At 55.6% G+C, this 12,641-nt stretch overlaps 4 protein-coding genes across 5 annotated transcripts; all 4 read right to left on the bottom strand.

Annotated features, from left to right (window-relative positions):
* Window positions 1–164: 164 nt before the first annotated feature.
* ABB37_04509 (putative transcription activatorDNA-dependent ATPase) lies at window positions 165–3,796 on the bottom strand (the record flags this gene model as incomplete). The annotated part of the gene is made up of 1 exon (XM_015802207.1): window positions 165–3,796. Exon 1 carries the CDS (start codon window positions 3,492–3,494, stop codon window positions 165–167), a length of 3,330 nt encoding a protein of 1,109 aa, XP_015659608.1. The 5' UTR covers window positions 3,495–3,796.
* A 553-nt stretch (window positions 3,797–4,349) lies between these two features.
* Window positions 4,350–7,614, bottom strand: ABB37_04508 (putative DNA polymerase delta catalytic subunit; the record flags this gene model as incomplete). Its single annotated transcript, XM_015802206.1, has 1 exon — window positions 4,350–7,614. Exon 1 carries the CDS (start codon window positions 7,431–7,433, stop codon window positions 4,350–4,352), a length of 3,084 nt encoding a protein of 1,027 aa, XP_015659607.1. The 5' UTR covers window positions 7,434–7,614.
* A 399-nt stretch (window positions 7,615–8,013) lies between these two features.
* On the bottom strand, window positions 8,014–8,473 carry ABB37_04507 (unspecified product; the record flags this gene model as incomplete). Its single annotated transcript, XM_015802205.1, has 1 exon — window positions 8,014–8,473. The coding sequence occupies exon 1, from the start codon at window positions 8,377–8,379 to the stop codon at window positions 8,014–8,016; it is 366 nt and encodes a 121-aa protein (XP_015659606.1). The 5' UTR covers window positions 8,380–8,473.
* A 1,093-nt stretch (window positions 8,474–9,566) lies between these two features.
* On the bottom strand, window positions 9,567–12,187 carry ABB37_04506 (thiamine biosynthesis-like protein; the record flags this gene model as incomplete). 2 transcript variants are annotated; one of them, XM_015802203.1, is made up of 1 exon in its annotated part: window positions 9,567–12,187. In XM_015802203.1, exon 1 carries the CDS (start codon window positions 11,961–11,963, stop codon window positions 9,567–9,569), a length of 2,397 nt encoding a protein of 798 aa, XP_015659604.1. In that variant the 5' UTR covers window positions 11,964–12,187. The 2 variants fall into 2 exon arrangements, with proteins under 2 accessions (XP_015659604.1, XP_015659605.1); XM_015802204.1 differs by having other exon boundaries at window positions 9,567–12,183.
* Window positions 12,188–12,641: the final 454 nt, after the last annotated feature.

Raw genomic sequence — 12,641 nt, 5'->3', positions numbered from 1 at the left:
CATCAAGTGAACAGTAGAGATCCAAAAATGTGTGCATTTGTCCTGCGAAACTGCGGAGCTTTCCTTCAAAAAAAAAACAGAGAAGAGGAAAAGAACCACTATCCTGGAAGTGCATACCAGCATTCAAAGCATAAGGAGAGAAGTCAGCACAAAAAACCACCTCTTCACACTTCCAGGCGGCGGCGACTGTTCTCTGGCATTCCCGCGTCCTCATCTGCCGGCTTCTCCCACTCACGCTGCACGGATTTCATCAGCGTATGCAGGCGCCTCTCGAAGAAGTTCTCCGGCCGGGATTGGTACCATACGTTGAACCGGTGCTGCGGCTTGCTGCGCACCAGCTCGCTCGTGTTGTCCTGCTTAAACCCGGCGTCGTACGCAATGAGGAAAATTTCCCGGTCGAGGCTGACGTTGCCGCGAGTCTTGAAGGTGAGTTCCTTCGCCGGATCCTCACAGGACTCCACCTTCCACTTCGCCGCCTTGAAGACGTTCTCTTTCGCTTCTCGCTTCGCTTTGGCTTTGCGGATGCGGGCCTCGACGTTGGCGAACTTCTTGATGCACTGTTCGCCGCGCTCGAGCAGGGCAACGACGTAATCGCGCACCTCGCCGACTGTTTTGGTATCCGCCACCGCCGCGGCGATGGCCGGGTAATCCGTGAGGTCCATTTTGCCGCTCGTGAGGGTCGCCACGACGGCGCGGTACTCGGAGAAGGTCCAGTTGGGAAAGCCCTCGCTGAGCAGCCGCTCCCGCTCCTCCTGTTCTACCTCCGTGAGGAGCTCATCGTCCTCCTCCTCCTCCGCCTCACCTTCCTCCTTCGTGCCCTCGTCCGCACCTTCCTCGTTCTCCGCGTCTTTTTTCGCTGCCGTCTCCTTCTTCTCCTCGTACCGGCGCTTCCAGTTGCGCACCATGAGGGCGACCTCGGTGTTGTGCAGCTCGGTAAGCCGCTTCATGTTGTAGAGCTGATAGGGGTGAAATTTGGGCGGCTTCGGCAGCTTCAGCGGTGGAGCCTTGGAGGCCTTCGTCTGCATCGACTCCACGTCCGCCTCGGAGAAGAATTGCACCGGCTCACGGACGCGGTGGCCGCGGCCGAGCTGCTCGCCGACGCCGATGCACTCCGCAATCATGTCGTTCGACACCACCGTCTGCGAGTCCCGGCTGGCAAAGGTGGACACGTAGGGCAACTTCGCTTTCGCCTCAATCGCGCCGCTGGTGGAGCGGAAGTACACGAGGGCTTCCTTCATGTTTGGGTGCAAGACGGTCTTGATCACTTCACCGTGCTGGGAGCACTGCGCCTGCAGTTCCGCCTGACTCACCGGGGCATTCAGCTTTATGTGCAGGATGCGCGTCTCCGCGCCGGTCTTGAAGCTCACGCCCTCAAAGTCGTAGATGTTCGCCTCCTCCGCACCGAGCTGAAAGCTAGCGAGCGACATCTGCACCTGCTGCCGTGCCTCGTTCGTCAGCTGGTTGGAGATCGCCTCGCCTTCATCGAGCAGGCGATCAATGTCAGCCTCGGTCACGTCCTCGTGCCGCGTCTTAAAGATCTCTGCAGCACCAAACTTGATCATGGAGAGCAGCTCCTCCTTGGAGGCTTGGTTCGTCGTCTTGGACTGCAGCCGGCCCTGCTGGACCACGACAGCGTCCAGGTACAGTTTCTTAAGCGCACGGCGGTAGATCTTCTCCTCCACCGTGCCGTCCGTCACGAAGCGGTAGACGCGGACGCTGCGTCTCTGCCCAATGCGGTGGGCACGGTCCTGCGCCTGCAGGTCCATCTGCGGGTTCCAGTCGGAGTCGTAGATGACAACATGGTTGGCGGCCTGCAGATTGATGCCGAGGCCCCCGGCGCGCGTGGAGAGCAGAAAGACGAAGTAGTCGCTGCTCGGCGAGTTGAAGGAGGCCATTTGCGAGTCGCGGTCGTAGCCACTTGTGTTACCGTCAATGCGGCAGTACTGAAAGCCACGCATGTTGCAGTAGTCCTCTAAGATGTTCAGCATGGACGTAAACTGCGAGAAGATGAGTACCTTGTGCTTGCCCGCTATATCCGACCGGAGACGGCGGAGCAGCTTGTCCAGAATAATCATCTTCCCACTTGTTCGAATCAGCTTCTCGTCTGTGATGAAGGGCGGGCCTTCCTCGCCGCCGTCCATCAGGTAGGGGTGGTTGATCACCTTGCGCAGATTCATCATCACGTTGGTCAGCGACGCTGCACTGCCGCTGGCCTTGTTCAGCACCTCAGCGTCCTTCGCCAGCACGTTCATGTACCACTCCCGCTGCTTCTTCGAAAGCTGACACGCGACGTAGATTTCTTTCTTGGGCGGGATGCCGGTGCTGACGTCGGCCTTGAGCCGTCGAATCATCAGCGGCGCGAGGATCTTGTGGAGGTTGGACATGACGCTCGCGTCTTGATGACCGGAGGCGGTGTCGAACCACGCATCAAATGACTCCGAGTCGTTGAAGAGCCGGGGGGCGAGGAAGTGCAGCAGCGCCCACAGCTCCTTCAGGTTGTTCTGCAGCGGCGTGCCGGTGATGATCAGCCGATGCGAGGACTGCAGCGAGTCCAGCGCGGTGTGCGCACGACCTTCTTCGTTCTTCAGCTTATGCGCCTCGTCCACGATTAGGTACTGCCACGCAACGCGCTTGAAGGTGCTGATCTCATCCAGAATCATTTCGAAGGTGGTGACGATGACGTCGTATTTGATGTGGTCGGGTGGTTGCAGGTGTGCCTTCACCAGGCTGGGCCGCAGGTCCCCAGAGGCGTGGAACTTGTAAACTGAGAGGCTGGGGCACCAATGCTTGAACTCGCGATACCAGTTGCCCAGGACAGACTTGGGACACACTACCAGGTGCGGACCCGGCATCCCCACCGTGAACTTGAGATAGGCGATCGCCGCGATGGTCTGAAAGGTTTTACCGAGGCCCATCTCATCCGCCAGAATTCCGTTCACGCCGCGGGAGAAGAGGCCAAGCAGCCAGTTGACGCCTTCAATCTGGTAGGGCCGCAGCTTTCCTCGGATGTACGACGGCGTCTCTGTTAAGTGCATCATGTCGAACCCGGTGGAGTCCTCCTCGTTGTCGTTGCTGGCGTGGCGGTAGAGGTGGCTGCGCTTCCCACTGCGTGCGGCGCCACCTTTCCACTCGCGCACGCCGGTGTAGAATTCTGTCTCGCGCAGGAGGCGATCAAACGGGGAAAGCTGTTGATGCTCGTCGGAGGAGCGCAGGGTGCGAATGATCACATCGCGCTCCTTGTAAATCTCGCGAATGATCTCCCTGTGGGCGGCTGCGACCTCAGCTCCCTTGACGGGATCGTAGCTCGGTTCGACGTAGCCTTCGTAGACCTCGACGACCACCTTCGCATTGGGATCGGTGCCGCTGCGGATGCTGCCGAGAAGGAGCTGCTCGTACAGCTCGTCCGCAGCGATGTCGTTCATCTCCCGCTCGAAGGCGGGGGTGTTGTGCAGATCTTGTCGTCTGCGGATCGTGCGTGCCATGGTGAACGTCATCCTTATGCTTCAAAAAAAAAAGATCGATGTAACGAAGTCTTTCTTCGGTGTTCTATGAAATGAGATGCTGCGGTGTGCGACAAAAATGAAAAAAGACGGGGTGCCCTTCACGTTCTATCTGACGGATACGCACGTTTGAGTACTTCTGAATTAGAAATCTTTCAAATCAGCAAACTCAAATATTTATGTGTGGTTTAGTAGCTAAGAAGCAAACTGGAATAATTAAGTGCAACGATGTGCCTTTCAAATTAATGTCGTACTCTCTCTATATAAAAACCCGAACGCGAAGAGCCACGTTGGCTGCTCAGAAGAATGCACGTCGGCAAAAAGAGAAAAAATAAGAAAAAACAACCTCGTTCAAAAGATCCACATGACCGAAAAAGGGGGAGGAGAAAGAAGCTACGAGTTTACCGCGCATGCTATTTCCACAACAGGTATGACTTTTCTCCCCGGCACATTCAGCTCCCCGTATCTTTCTTTACAGCCGGAACCACATCGGTATTGTGTGCAGAACGCCTGAATCCATGCCAGAAGCATTAAATGATTCGTTTTCTTTTTACTTGAGTTGTGCACAAATACGCGTCTCTTTCATTCGCGAGTGCTGGCATTTAGCGCTGACAGCTATTCTTTCCTCACTCCTTTAGAGCGAACAACAATAGTAGGATCAAGTCATTCGATGCGAGAAGTGGGATTCTATGCGAGGCAGATAGCGATTAAGAATAAGCGGGTTCTCATAAGAAGGATAATTTCGTTAAAAAAAAAGGCATTGCTCTGCGTGAAAATGAAGTGCTTTTCCTTCCTTTTTAAAAGATGTTTTAAATAGATAAGCGTAAGTAACGTCTCAATCATTCCGCGTTACCAATCATCCACAACGCCGAAACGGTCAAGCAGCACTTGTTGCTCGCGCAGGTCTTTTTGAACCTTCTTGCGCATGTAAAACACCGGGCAGTCGCGACTCGAGCAAATCACCTCCTGGTTCAGCGACCCTTGACATTGCTGACACTGCGTCCATACCTGTGAATAAATCGCTTCGTAGTGGTTGCGCTTCGCAATGACTTTGCCGTACACATCCGGCGCCTTATTTTTGCAGTTCTCGCACAGCGCCCCTTCCTTTACGACGGCGCGGCAGGAGATGCACTGCAGCTGAACCTTCACAAACTTCATGAGGCCGCCGGCGTTCTTGCTGGGAGCGGAGATGGCGATGTGACGCGTGTGGTCGCCCTTGATGAGGACACTTGGGTCATCCAGCACGCCCTCAAAGACGCGCATGATGGGCGGGGACAGCTGATGCTCCAGGTAGTACTGCGTGTCAATCGGGATGTTGTTCTCCAAGACGTAAATCGGGTCCTCGCTGCGCTCGTACGCCTTGGCGCCCTTCGCGGCCTTGATGATGACGTAGGCGACACGATCCCCAATGGTCGGCGCCGACGCTGGATCGCGTTGACGCATGCGCTCGACGAGAGCGATGTGCGCTTGTGCGCCGGCGTACTCGTCTTCCGCCTTGGAAAAAGCCTTGGTGATGACCAGGTTTGAAATGTCGAGCCGATTCAGCAGCAGATCGCTGATGGTGCCTTTTACAAACTCCACCGCGCTCTCGACGGAGCGGTGGATGAGGATGCGGTTCAGCACACCAGACACCATGCGGGCGACGAGCGGGCAGTTATCACGGCGCACCGTCTCGATACCTTTTGCGTCCAGCTTGTCGAACTTCTCCGTGTTGGTCCACAGCAGCCCTGCGTAGCGCTTCTTGTTCATGAGCAGGAAAGGGAAGTAGACCTTCTCGAACTCGAGTTTGATCGGCTTCAAGAAGTGACTGGACACCTTCGCCGCTGCCTCCTCACCAAAGTCCATGGAGGCCTGCAAGCGCACCTTGTCGCTCGCCTTCTCGTCAGTCACACACTCCACCATCACAGAGTCGGTATCACCGTAGAGCACGCGTGTGCCGGGATACAGTTCCTCCACCAATTTCTTTGTCTTCTCAATCATGGCACGGCCGTAGGACGTCACCGAGGCGCTGATCTCGAGGCACGGCAGCTTGCCCACCTGCGCACCAGTGAAGCCGTACACCGAGTTCGCGCTGACCTTCAAGGCGAGCTGGCGGCCGTTCAGCACCTTGTATTCGAGGGAGTGCATTGGGACGTCCTTCATCATCGCACGGGCGTGCTTACGGGCGGCGAGCAGGTCCTGCAGCACCTCCGGTAGGATGCCCGGGGAGACGTCCTTCTTGACAAAGTAGTCGTTGGTGGGCGAGCGGTCAAGGGACTCCGCGGGGTACAGCTGGACATCAGCTGGGCGGACGAGTGTTGAGTAACACAGGTTGTGCGCGATGATGATCGACGGGTACAGCGAGGCAAAGTCGAGGGTGGCGACAGGGCAGTTGTAGAAGCCTGTGACGGGATCAAGGACGGTGGCGCCTTCGTAGCCGCGGTCGTTGCCGCCGGTGTACTCCACCGTGGGGACGAGCATCTTCTTCTTCTGCGCCTTCCGCAGGAGCATTGAGAAGACCTTAATCTGCTGACCACGCTCCAGCAGCCAGCCCACCGGCACCCCGGTCACGCGCGCCATCTCGACGTTGTTCACAACGCACATGAGCCGATCCAGCAGTTTCACTGGCAGGTAGGCGTCCTTCAGGCAGTAGACCGCAAGCCGACGGCGGGTCTCCTCGTCGCCCTGCTGGAGATCTGCGATGATGGAGTGGTGCACGTCCTCCTTCTGCTCCCCCAAGAAGTTCTGCGAGACGGAGTTGAGGGAGTAGGAGCGGAGCTTGTAGTCGCGCTGGATCACGACCATGGCATCCATGATGATACGACCCTCCATCGTCACCTCCATGTACTCACGGTTGCCCATCTGCTTCGATTGGAACTGCTTGCTGCGTGCGACGGTGCGCTCATGAATTTGCCGGCCCCAGTAATGGAACGCGTCGCTGGCTTTCAGCGTGATGGCGCGGTTCAGCAGATAGGGAAGGTCGAAGTTGCAGATGTTGTAGCCCGTGAGCAGATCCGGGTCGAGCGCCTTCATGAACATCGCCCACGCCAGCAGCATCTCCGACTCGGAATCGTACGAGTACACCTGCGCCCCCGCGATAGGAGCGCAGCTTTTCAGCGTAAAAATGGTCTTCGTCAACGGCTCGGACTCGTGCCCGTACAGCACGCAGTGGTTCGCAATCTGAATGACCGGATCGTGCTCCGGCTCAGGAAACAGTCCCTTCCGCCCCTGGCACTCAATATCGATGGAGAGAATGCGAAACGGGGCAATCGAAAGGTAGTCGCCAAGGGGTTCGTGGTTTTGCAAGTCTTCGTGCGAACAGGCAACTTCAATCTGGCACGCCGACGTCTTGACGGGGCACGAGACCAACTTGCCGGGAGGCAGAGTAACCCAGTTACTGCCGCCGATGTCGTTGTCCACGAGGAATCGAAGGGGAAAGATCACGTTCGACTCGAAGGTGGGGAAGGCTCGAATGCCATCCCACGCACCAGGACAGGAGACGCCGCGGTCCGACAGCAGACTGCGCAGCTTTGGGATGTGCTGAGGCAGCTGGACAACAATTTTCAGGTGCGGCACAAGTTGAACTCCTTTAAAGTGCATCAAACTGCGACGCTGATGTACCTCGACGCGCACTACGGTGTCCTGCAGTCGGGTCTGGTTGCTGAGCTGGTTGTTGAGCTCCCGCATGAACGCGTGGGAGTGCACGGGCAACCAATTCGGCGGCGCCTCGATCCACAGGTAGGGCTCGTAGTTGTAGCAGTGGATCAGGACGCTGAAGCCCTCGGTGGTGACGCCGTACAAGCGCACAATCGGAACCTCGCCGTGGCGCACGCGGGACACCGTCTCGTGTGGGCTGCCTTTCGTCTGGCAGCACTCTAGAAGCTGAAAGCAGAGATCCTTGCCGAGGTACGAGGGAGGGACCGGCTCACGCTGAATCGACTTCCACTGCGACATGGTGGATAACGACGTGATGAAGTGAAGCAGTCTTTTTTCTTTTATATACAGTTGCCTGGCGGCAGAGCAGTGTTCTATGCGTATGAATGTGTGTGTGAGATTATGTATGTATAGCAGGATGTGAAGAAACCACAACGAAATGAGCTAACAGTTCATATACTCTCACAGCGGAAATGTTGCTACTTGTCAAGAAGTAATGTCCGGGAGAGGAAGAGGAGGAAAGGTGAAGTATGATGAGAAAGAAATGCTCTACGATACAAAACCAATCGTGGTCACGCCAACAAAGAATGGCAACGAAGGGGTTAAGAAGGGAAGAAACTAAGTAGTGAGAAGGTCAGATTGACGCCTTGTAAAAACCACAACAACAAGAGAAGAGGAAGAACCGGGAGTCCGCAGGCGAAAACACTTAGTGGACGCTCCATTCAACAAAAGCGCTACGAAGCAAGAGTTCATCGCTTTGCAGGTGATTTAAATTCGTACAGAGCAGATACAACACGAGAGAAAAGAAAACCCGCTTTTTTTCTTTCCCAATATCGCAAAAACACACAACACGAACATCTACAGCAACGGCACTCACGAATCACCGAATCGATCGCGGCGACTTCGCCTTTTTAAAACGCGCTCCATATATTTTCTGTAAAGCTACTTGCGCAGCCTTCTTACTAGCGTCGTTGTTCGGTAGACCTTTATCGATGATCGACCAAATTGTGTCGTCCCTGCGGATGCGGTGCGTGTCGAGATGTTTGCTCTGCAAAACACGCAGCGCCAGGCACCACTCTCCCTTGCCCACCGCCGCCTTTTGGATGATCAGCGGCAGCGTGTCCTTGTCAACAACGCGTTGACGGATGCCATCAGCGATTAATTTGTCCACCCGCACCGGCTCGAGCTTCGCCTGGAGCAGCTGCGAACAGAGAATGTCGATGAGGCGAAAGGACGCCGGTTTCATCGCATTGAGTGGCGCGCGCGTGTGTGTGTGTCCTTGAGAAGAGATAGATACAGTTGGTAGTAGAGATAGTATTTTCTTTTTCACAAAGTGTACTGAAGTACATGAACATGGAGGGAGAAAGAAGAAAAAAAATACGGCGAAGGAACGCACGGCGAGGTCGCCACGCAGGGAGAGATGGACAGGGGAAAGGTGGAACCACGTCCACCCTTTCGACAGAGAAGGTGATACACTCCGCACAGACGATCTTTACGCTGAAAGAAAAAGAAAGGTCATCAAGGCAAAGACCTTACAAGAACCTTTTCTTTTGGTGCGAGACAAAGACACGCCTTGCGCGACTCTCCCTCAGAAGCTGTCAAGCGTCAAACAGAAAGATAGTGTTTCGTGATCTTTTTTAAAGTTAAAAGCACTTCACAAAAGCAAGTAGAAAAGAACACATATGTTAGGCGTGCTGTTACCAAGATTAATCGTCGATCATCGATCCGTTTCAACTGAGAAAGTAAAATAAAAAAGAAAGCCTACCAAAAAAAAAGGAGGATGATCTTTGCATCGTGATGCGTAGGGGGAGAAACGCTCAAACGCACAATCAAGGGATCAATGGGTTCACACGACACGGATGTGATCGGGCAAAGAAAAATAATAATAGTTAGCTTCACTTTATCATCATCAGACTCACGAAAGACAGCTTTTACTTTGGTGAATACTTCAGTAGCGGCTAGAACAGGCAAACCCACAAAAAGAATCAACCTCTGTAAACAGAGAGGGAGAGAGAGGGATAGGGGGAAAGGACATCATCCTTCATTCCCCGGCAAGCGAGAAAACACCACGAAAAAAGAGAAAAACGGGAGGGAAAAGCAGCAGTGTACGTCCTTCCTACGCTGAAACCGCGAATAACTCTGGGAGCTACCGGTTTTGTTTGCTTGAAGCGCGTACGGTAAGAAGCACGCACACACACACACTAATAGTAATAATAGTTAATAAGCACCCATTAAGAATTACGAGCAGGAAGAAACCACAATAACAATAGTCGCTTTTTTTTTTGAAGCTGTTGGTATGCATCCGCGCTCCAGCGAGCAACGTCAGCACGCATCAACAACAAAAAGAAGAGAAACAAAGGAGGAGTTGAACATGCTGAAAAAGACAACAGCAAACATTTTCACTTCTCTGCCTTTTTTTTTGGGTTCGACGGCTTACTTCTTCAACTTCATTTCATCCATCACATTCTTCAGCGAGCTGATGACGCGTTCCGCATCGTTGAGGGTGGCAGACGAGTCCCAGCTGATGCGAATAGACCGCAGGGGCGCGGGGTTCTTACCGAGAGTGTCGTACACCGTCGTGTTTACCTCGTTCGTCTTGCACGCCGAGCCGGTGCCAATCTCCACGTGGTACTTGGTGGACAGGCGCGAGACGACGTCGGTGTTGCTGTAGCCCTCCGGGAGCGTCGCGTGCACGATGAACCCGCTCACCTCACCGCGACGGTTTACCTCGCAGCCCATCTTCTCAAGCTCCTCCACCATGAGGGCATCGATCTCCTTGTGGATGGAGTGGCTGCGGTCCAGGCCAAGCGCTACGCCAAAGCCGACAATGGCAGGGACGTTTTCCGTACCCGGGCGGATGCCTTTTTCCTGCGAACCGCCGCTGTACAGCCTGTTGCAGCTCAGGCCGCGGAGGTAGACGGCACCAACGCCGACCGGGCCGTTAATTTTGTGCGCCGTGACGGTGATGGAGTCGACCTCGCTCAAGTCGAGCGAGCCGAAGTCCACCTTCAGCAACGCCTGACTCGCATCTATGTGCAGACGCCCACCCGGGGGGCGAACGAGATTGCGGTTCAGGCTACCCGTTTCGTGGTTCACGAGGTCGATCACCTTCACAACAGGGGCGTCGGCGGGAACGTTGTGGTTCTCGCTTGTCGAGGCGTGCGACCACGCTTCTCGCACCACCCGGTACCCGTTCAAGGCGATGTTGTTCGACTCCGTGCCGCCGCCGGTGAAGATAATATCGTTCGCCGGTACGTGGAGGACGCTGGCCAGCTGCGCCCGCACCTTCTCCACCGCCATGCGCGCCGCACGACCGCTCAGGTGCATGCTGTTTGGGTTGCCCTCCGGTGCCCGCAGCATCGCCATCTTCACCTGCTCCGCAATCTTCGTGCCGGCTGCGGCGTCGAAGTACACGACGTCGTCCAGCGATCCGTCCTGCAACGCGTCCGACTGCGCGCCGGCGGACACGGCCGGGTTATCGCCCTCCTTGCGCAGCCCCGACTCCGGGAAGTAGGTGAACTCCGATGACTCGCACAGCTGCCCGTCGCGGTAGATCTCCTTCGTCACCTTGAGCTCCGTCAGCTTCACGCGGCGCACACACGCCTCGAGGGTGCGGCGACCCATCATGAGGTTCGCACCGGTTTTGCACATCATGTACTGGCAGCAGTCCGCGCCTTCCTGGATGGAGAGGTCGAAGGTGTGGATCTTGCGCGCCTCCTCGATGATGTAGTTCTTCGGCATGCCGATGAGCGGTGCGACGACGCCCTTGCGGATCGAGGGGTAGAGGGTGCTGATGTTGTGCACCGTCTGCGACGCCACCTGCCCCGCGGAGTCCCCCGTCACAATGAAAAGGGAGTCATCAAAGGCAGCCGCGAGGGAGAGCATGAACCATTTGTAGATGAGGGTGCGATTGTGGTTCGGCACGTTCGCCACGATCTGCGATTGCAGGGTGCTGATGTCCACGTAGTGCATGTCGAAGCGACCCTGAATGCTCGAAAGCCGCTCGCAGATACGACGGTTCTTCTCCACGACGGAGGCGGTGTCGTTCGTGCTGTTGAGAAAATGGACGCCGTTGACGAGGCAGCCGCGCGTCATCATGCGGTAGGCCGCCACCGGGCTGTCAATGCCACCGCTGATGAGAGCCAACACCCGCTGGTCCGGTGTGATCGGGATGCCTTGCGCGCCGTCACAGATGTACGGCCCGCGCGGGTCGCCCCTTCGTTCCTCCTTCCCTTCCAAACCGCTGTAGATTTTGGCAATGCCGGGCAGCAGGGCCAGCACGCGGAGCTGCTCCTCCGTCGGCGCCTCCTTGCGAATCTCAATCATTGTGTCGCCGTTGCGGAACACCTGCGGGTTCTTGAGGATGCGGCGGATGTTGTCGATCAGCACCCGCACGAGACGCTTGCGATGGGTGGCGCTTTTGAGGTAGAGCTCTGCGACGGAGGCGACGAGGGTCACCTTCTCCACCGGCGGCTCCGCGTGGCGGCGGCCGAAGTAGTAGAGGTCACGGTTCTTGATGTTGTGCAGGCACACGTACGGCTCGCCTTCTGTGGCCAGGGCATTGTTCTTTTGCTGCAGCTCAAAGCCTGGGCGGTCGGTGGCGTACCAGCGACGACCAGGGACGCGCATTTCGTTCTCCAGCTCAGGGACGGTGACGAGCTTCGGCTCCGACATGTACCACAGGTAGTTCTTCGAGACATCCGGCTCGACCATCATGAAGTGGAAGTGGCCGTTCTTTGCCTTGAGAATGAAGTTAGGCACCCGGTCATCGGGGAACTCCCGTGGATTGGTAGGAAGCTTCTCCTGAGCGTTGCTGGACATGGTAGGCATCGAACTCTGGGCGTGACAAGTACGGAGTTCGATTCCTTTACTTTAAGTTAATTACGAAGTATCCGAGTCGATCGAAGAATGTCTCTTCGTGTATATCGTGTACACAAAGAAAAGGGCTTTTTTCGCGCTCTTGTGTTTTATTTCTGTGCCGCAGCGACGACAGTTCATCGGAGACGCAAACGCTTTACAAAGAGTTTATGCTGCTGCGACGGGAGCTGCTTACTGGGAGCAAGGAAGGCAGATGCGTGCACCACCACCAACAAAAAAAGAATGCATGGAAGGCGATGTGCGTGTGTGTGTGTGTGTGTGTGTGTGTATGTATAATTGAAGAGAACGATATGGTATGCGAATACAATATAAGAAAGCGTTTACCAGAAAGGGTTTTGTGGTATACGTACATGCTCCATTTTCATTCGACGGACAAACACCGAAACATCGAACTTTCCGGCGGCAAAGATCAACGACTGCGTTCACCTTCCACTTGACTGTACTGTTCGTGTTTTGCGCAAGCGACGTAGCATTCTCCAAGTGGGTTTGAAACGATTGCCGCGACGCCCCCCCCCCCCCTCCTTCCTCCCCCGCTTAAGAAGCCAATCAGCAACCACTTTCCATTGCAACTCCGTGATTCATAAATACTGGGATTCGAAACGGTGTATTTGACAACAACAGCTGAGCAGC

Source organism: Leptomonas pyrrhocoris, assembly GCF_001293395.1.
Source record: "Leptomonas pyrrhocoris isolate H10 chromosome Unknown, whole genome shotgun sequence".
Lineage (NCBI taxonomy): Eukaryota > Euglenozoa > Kinetoplastea > Trypanosomatida > Trypanosomatidae > Leptomonas > Leptomonas pyrrhocoris.
Note: the sequence above shows the minus strand (reverse complement) of the source record. Positions and strands in the feature narration are given on the sequence as shown.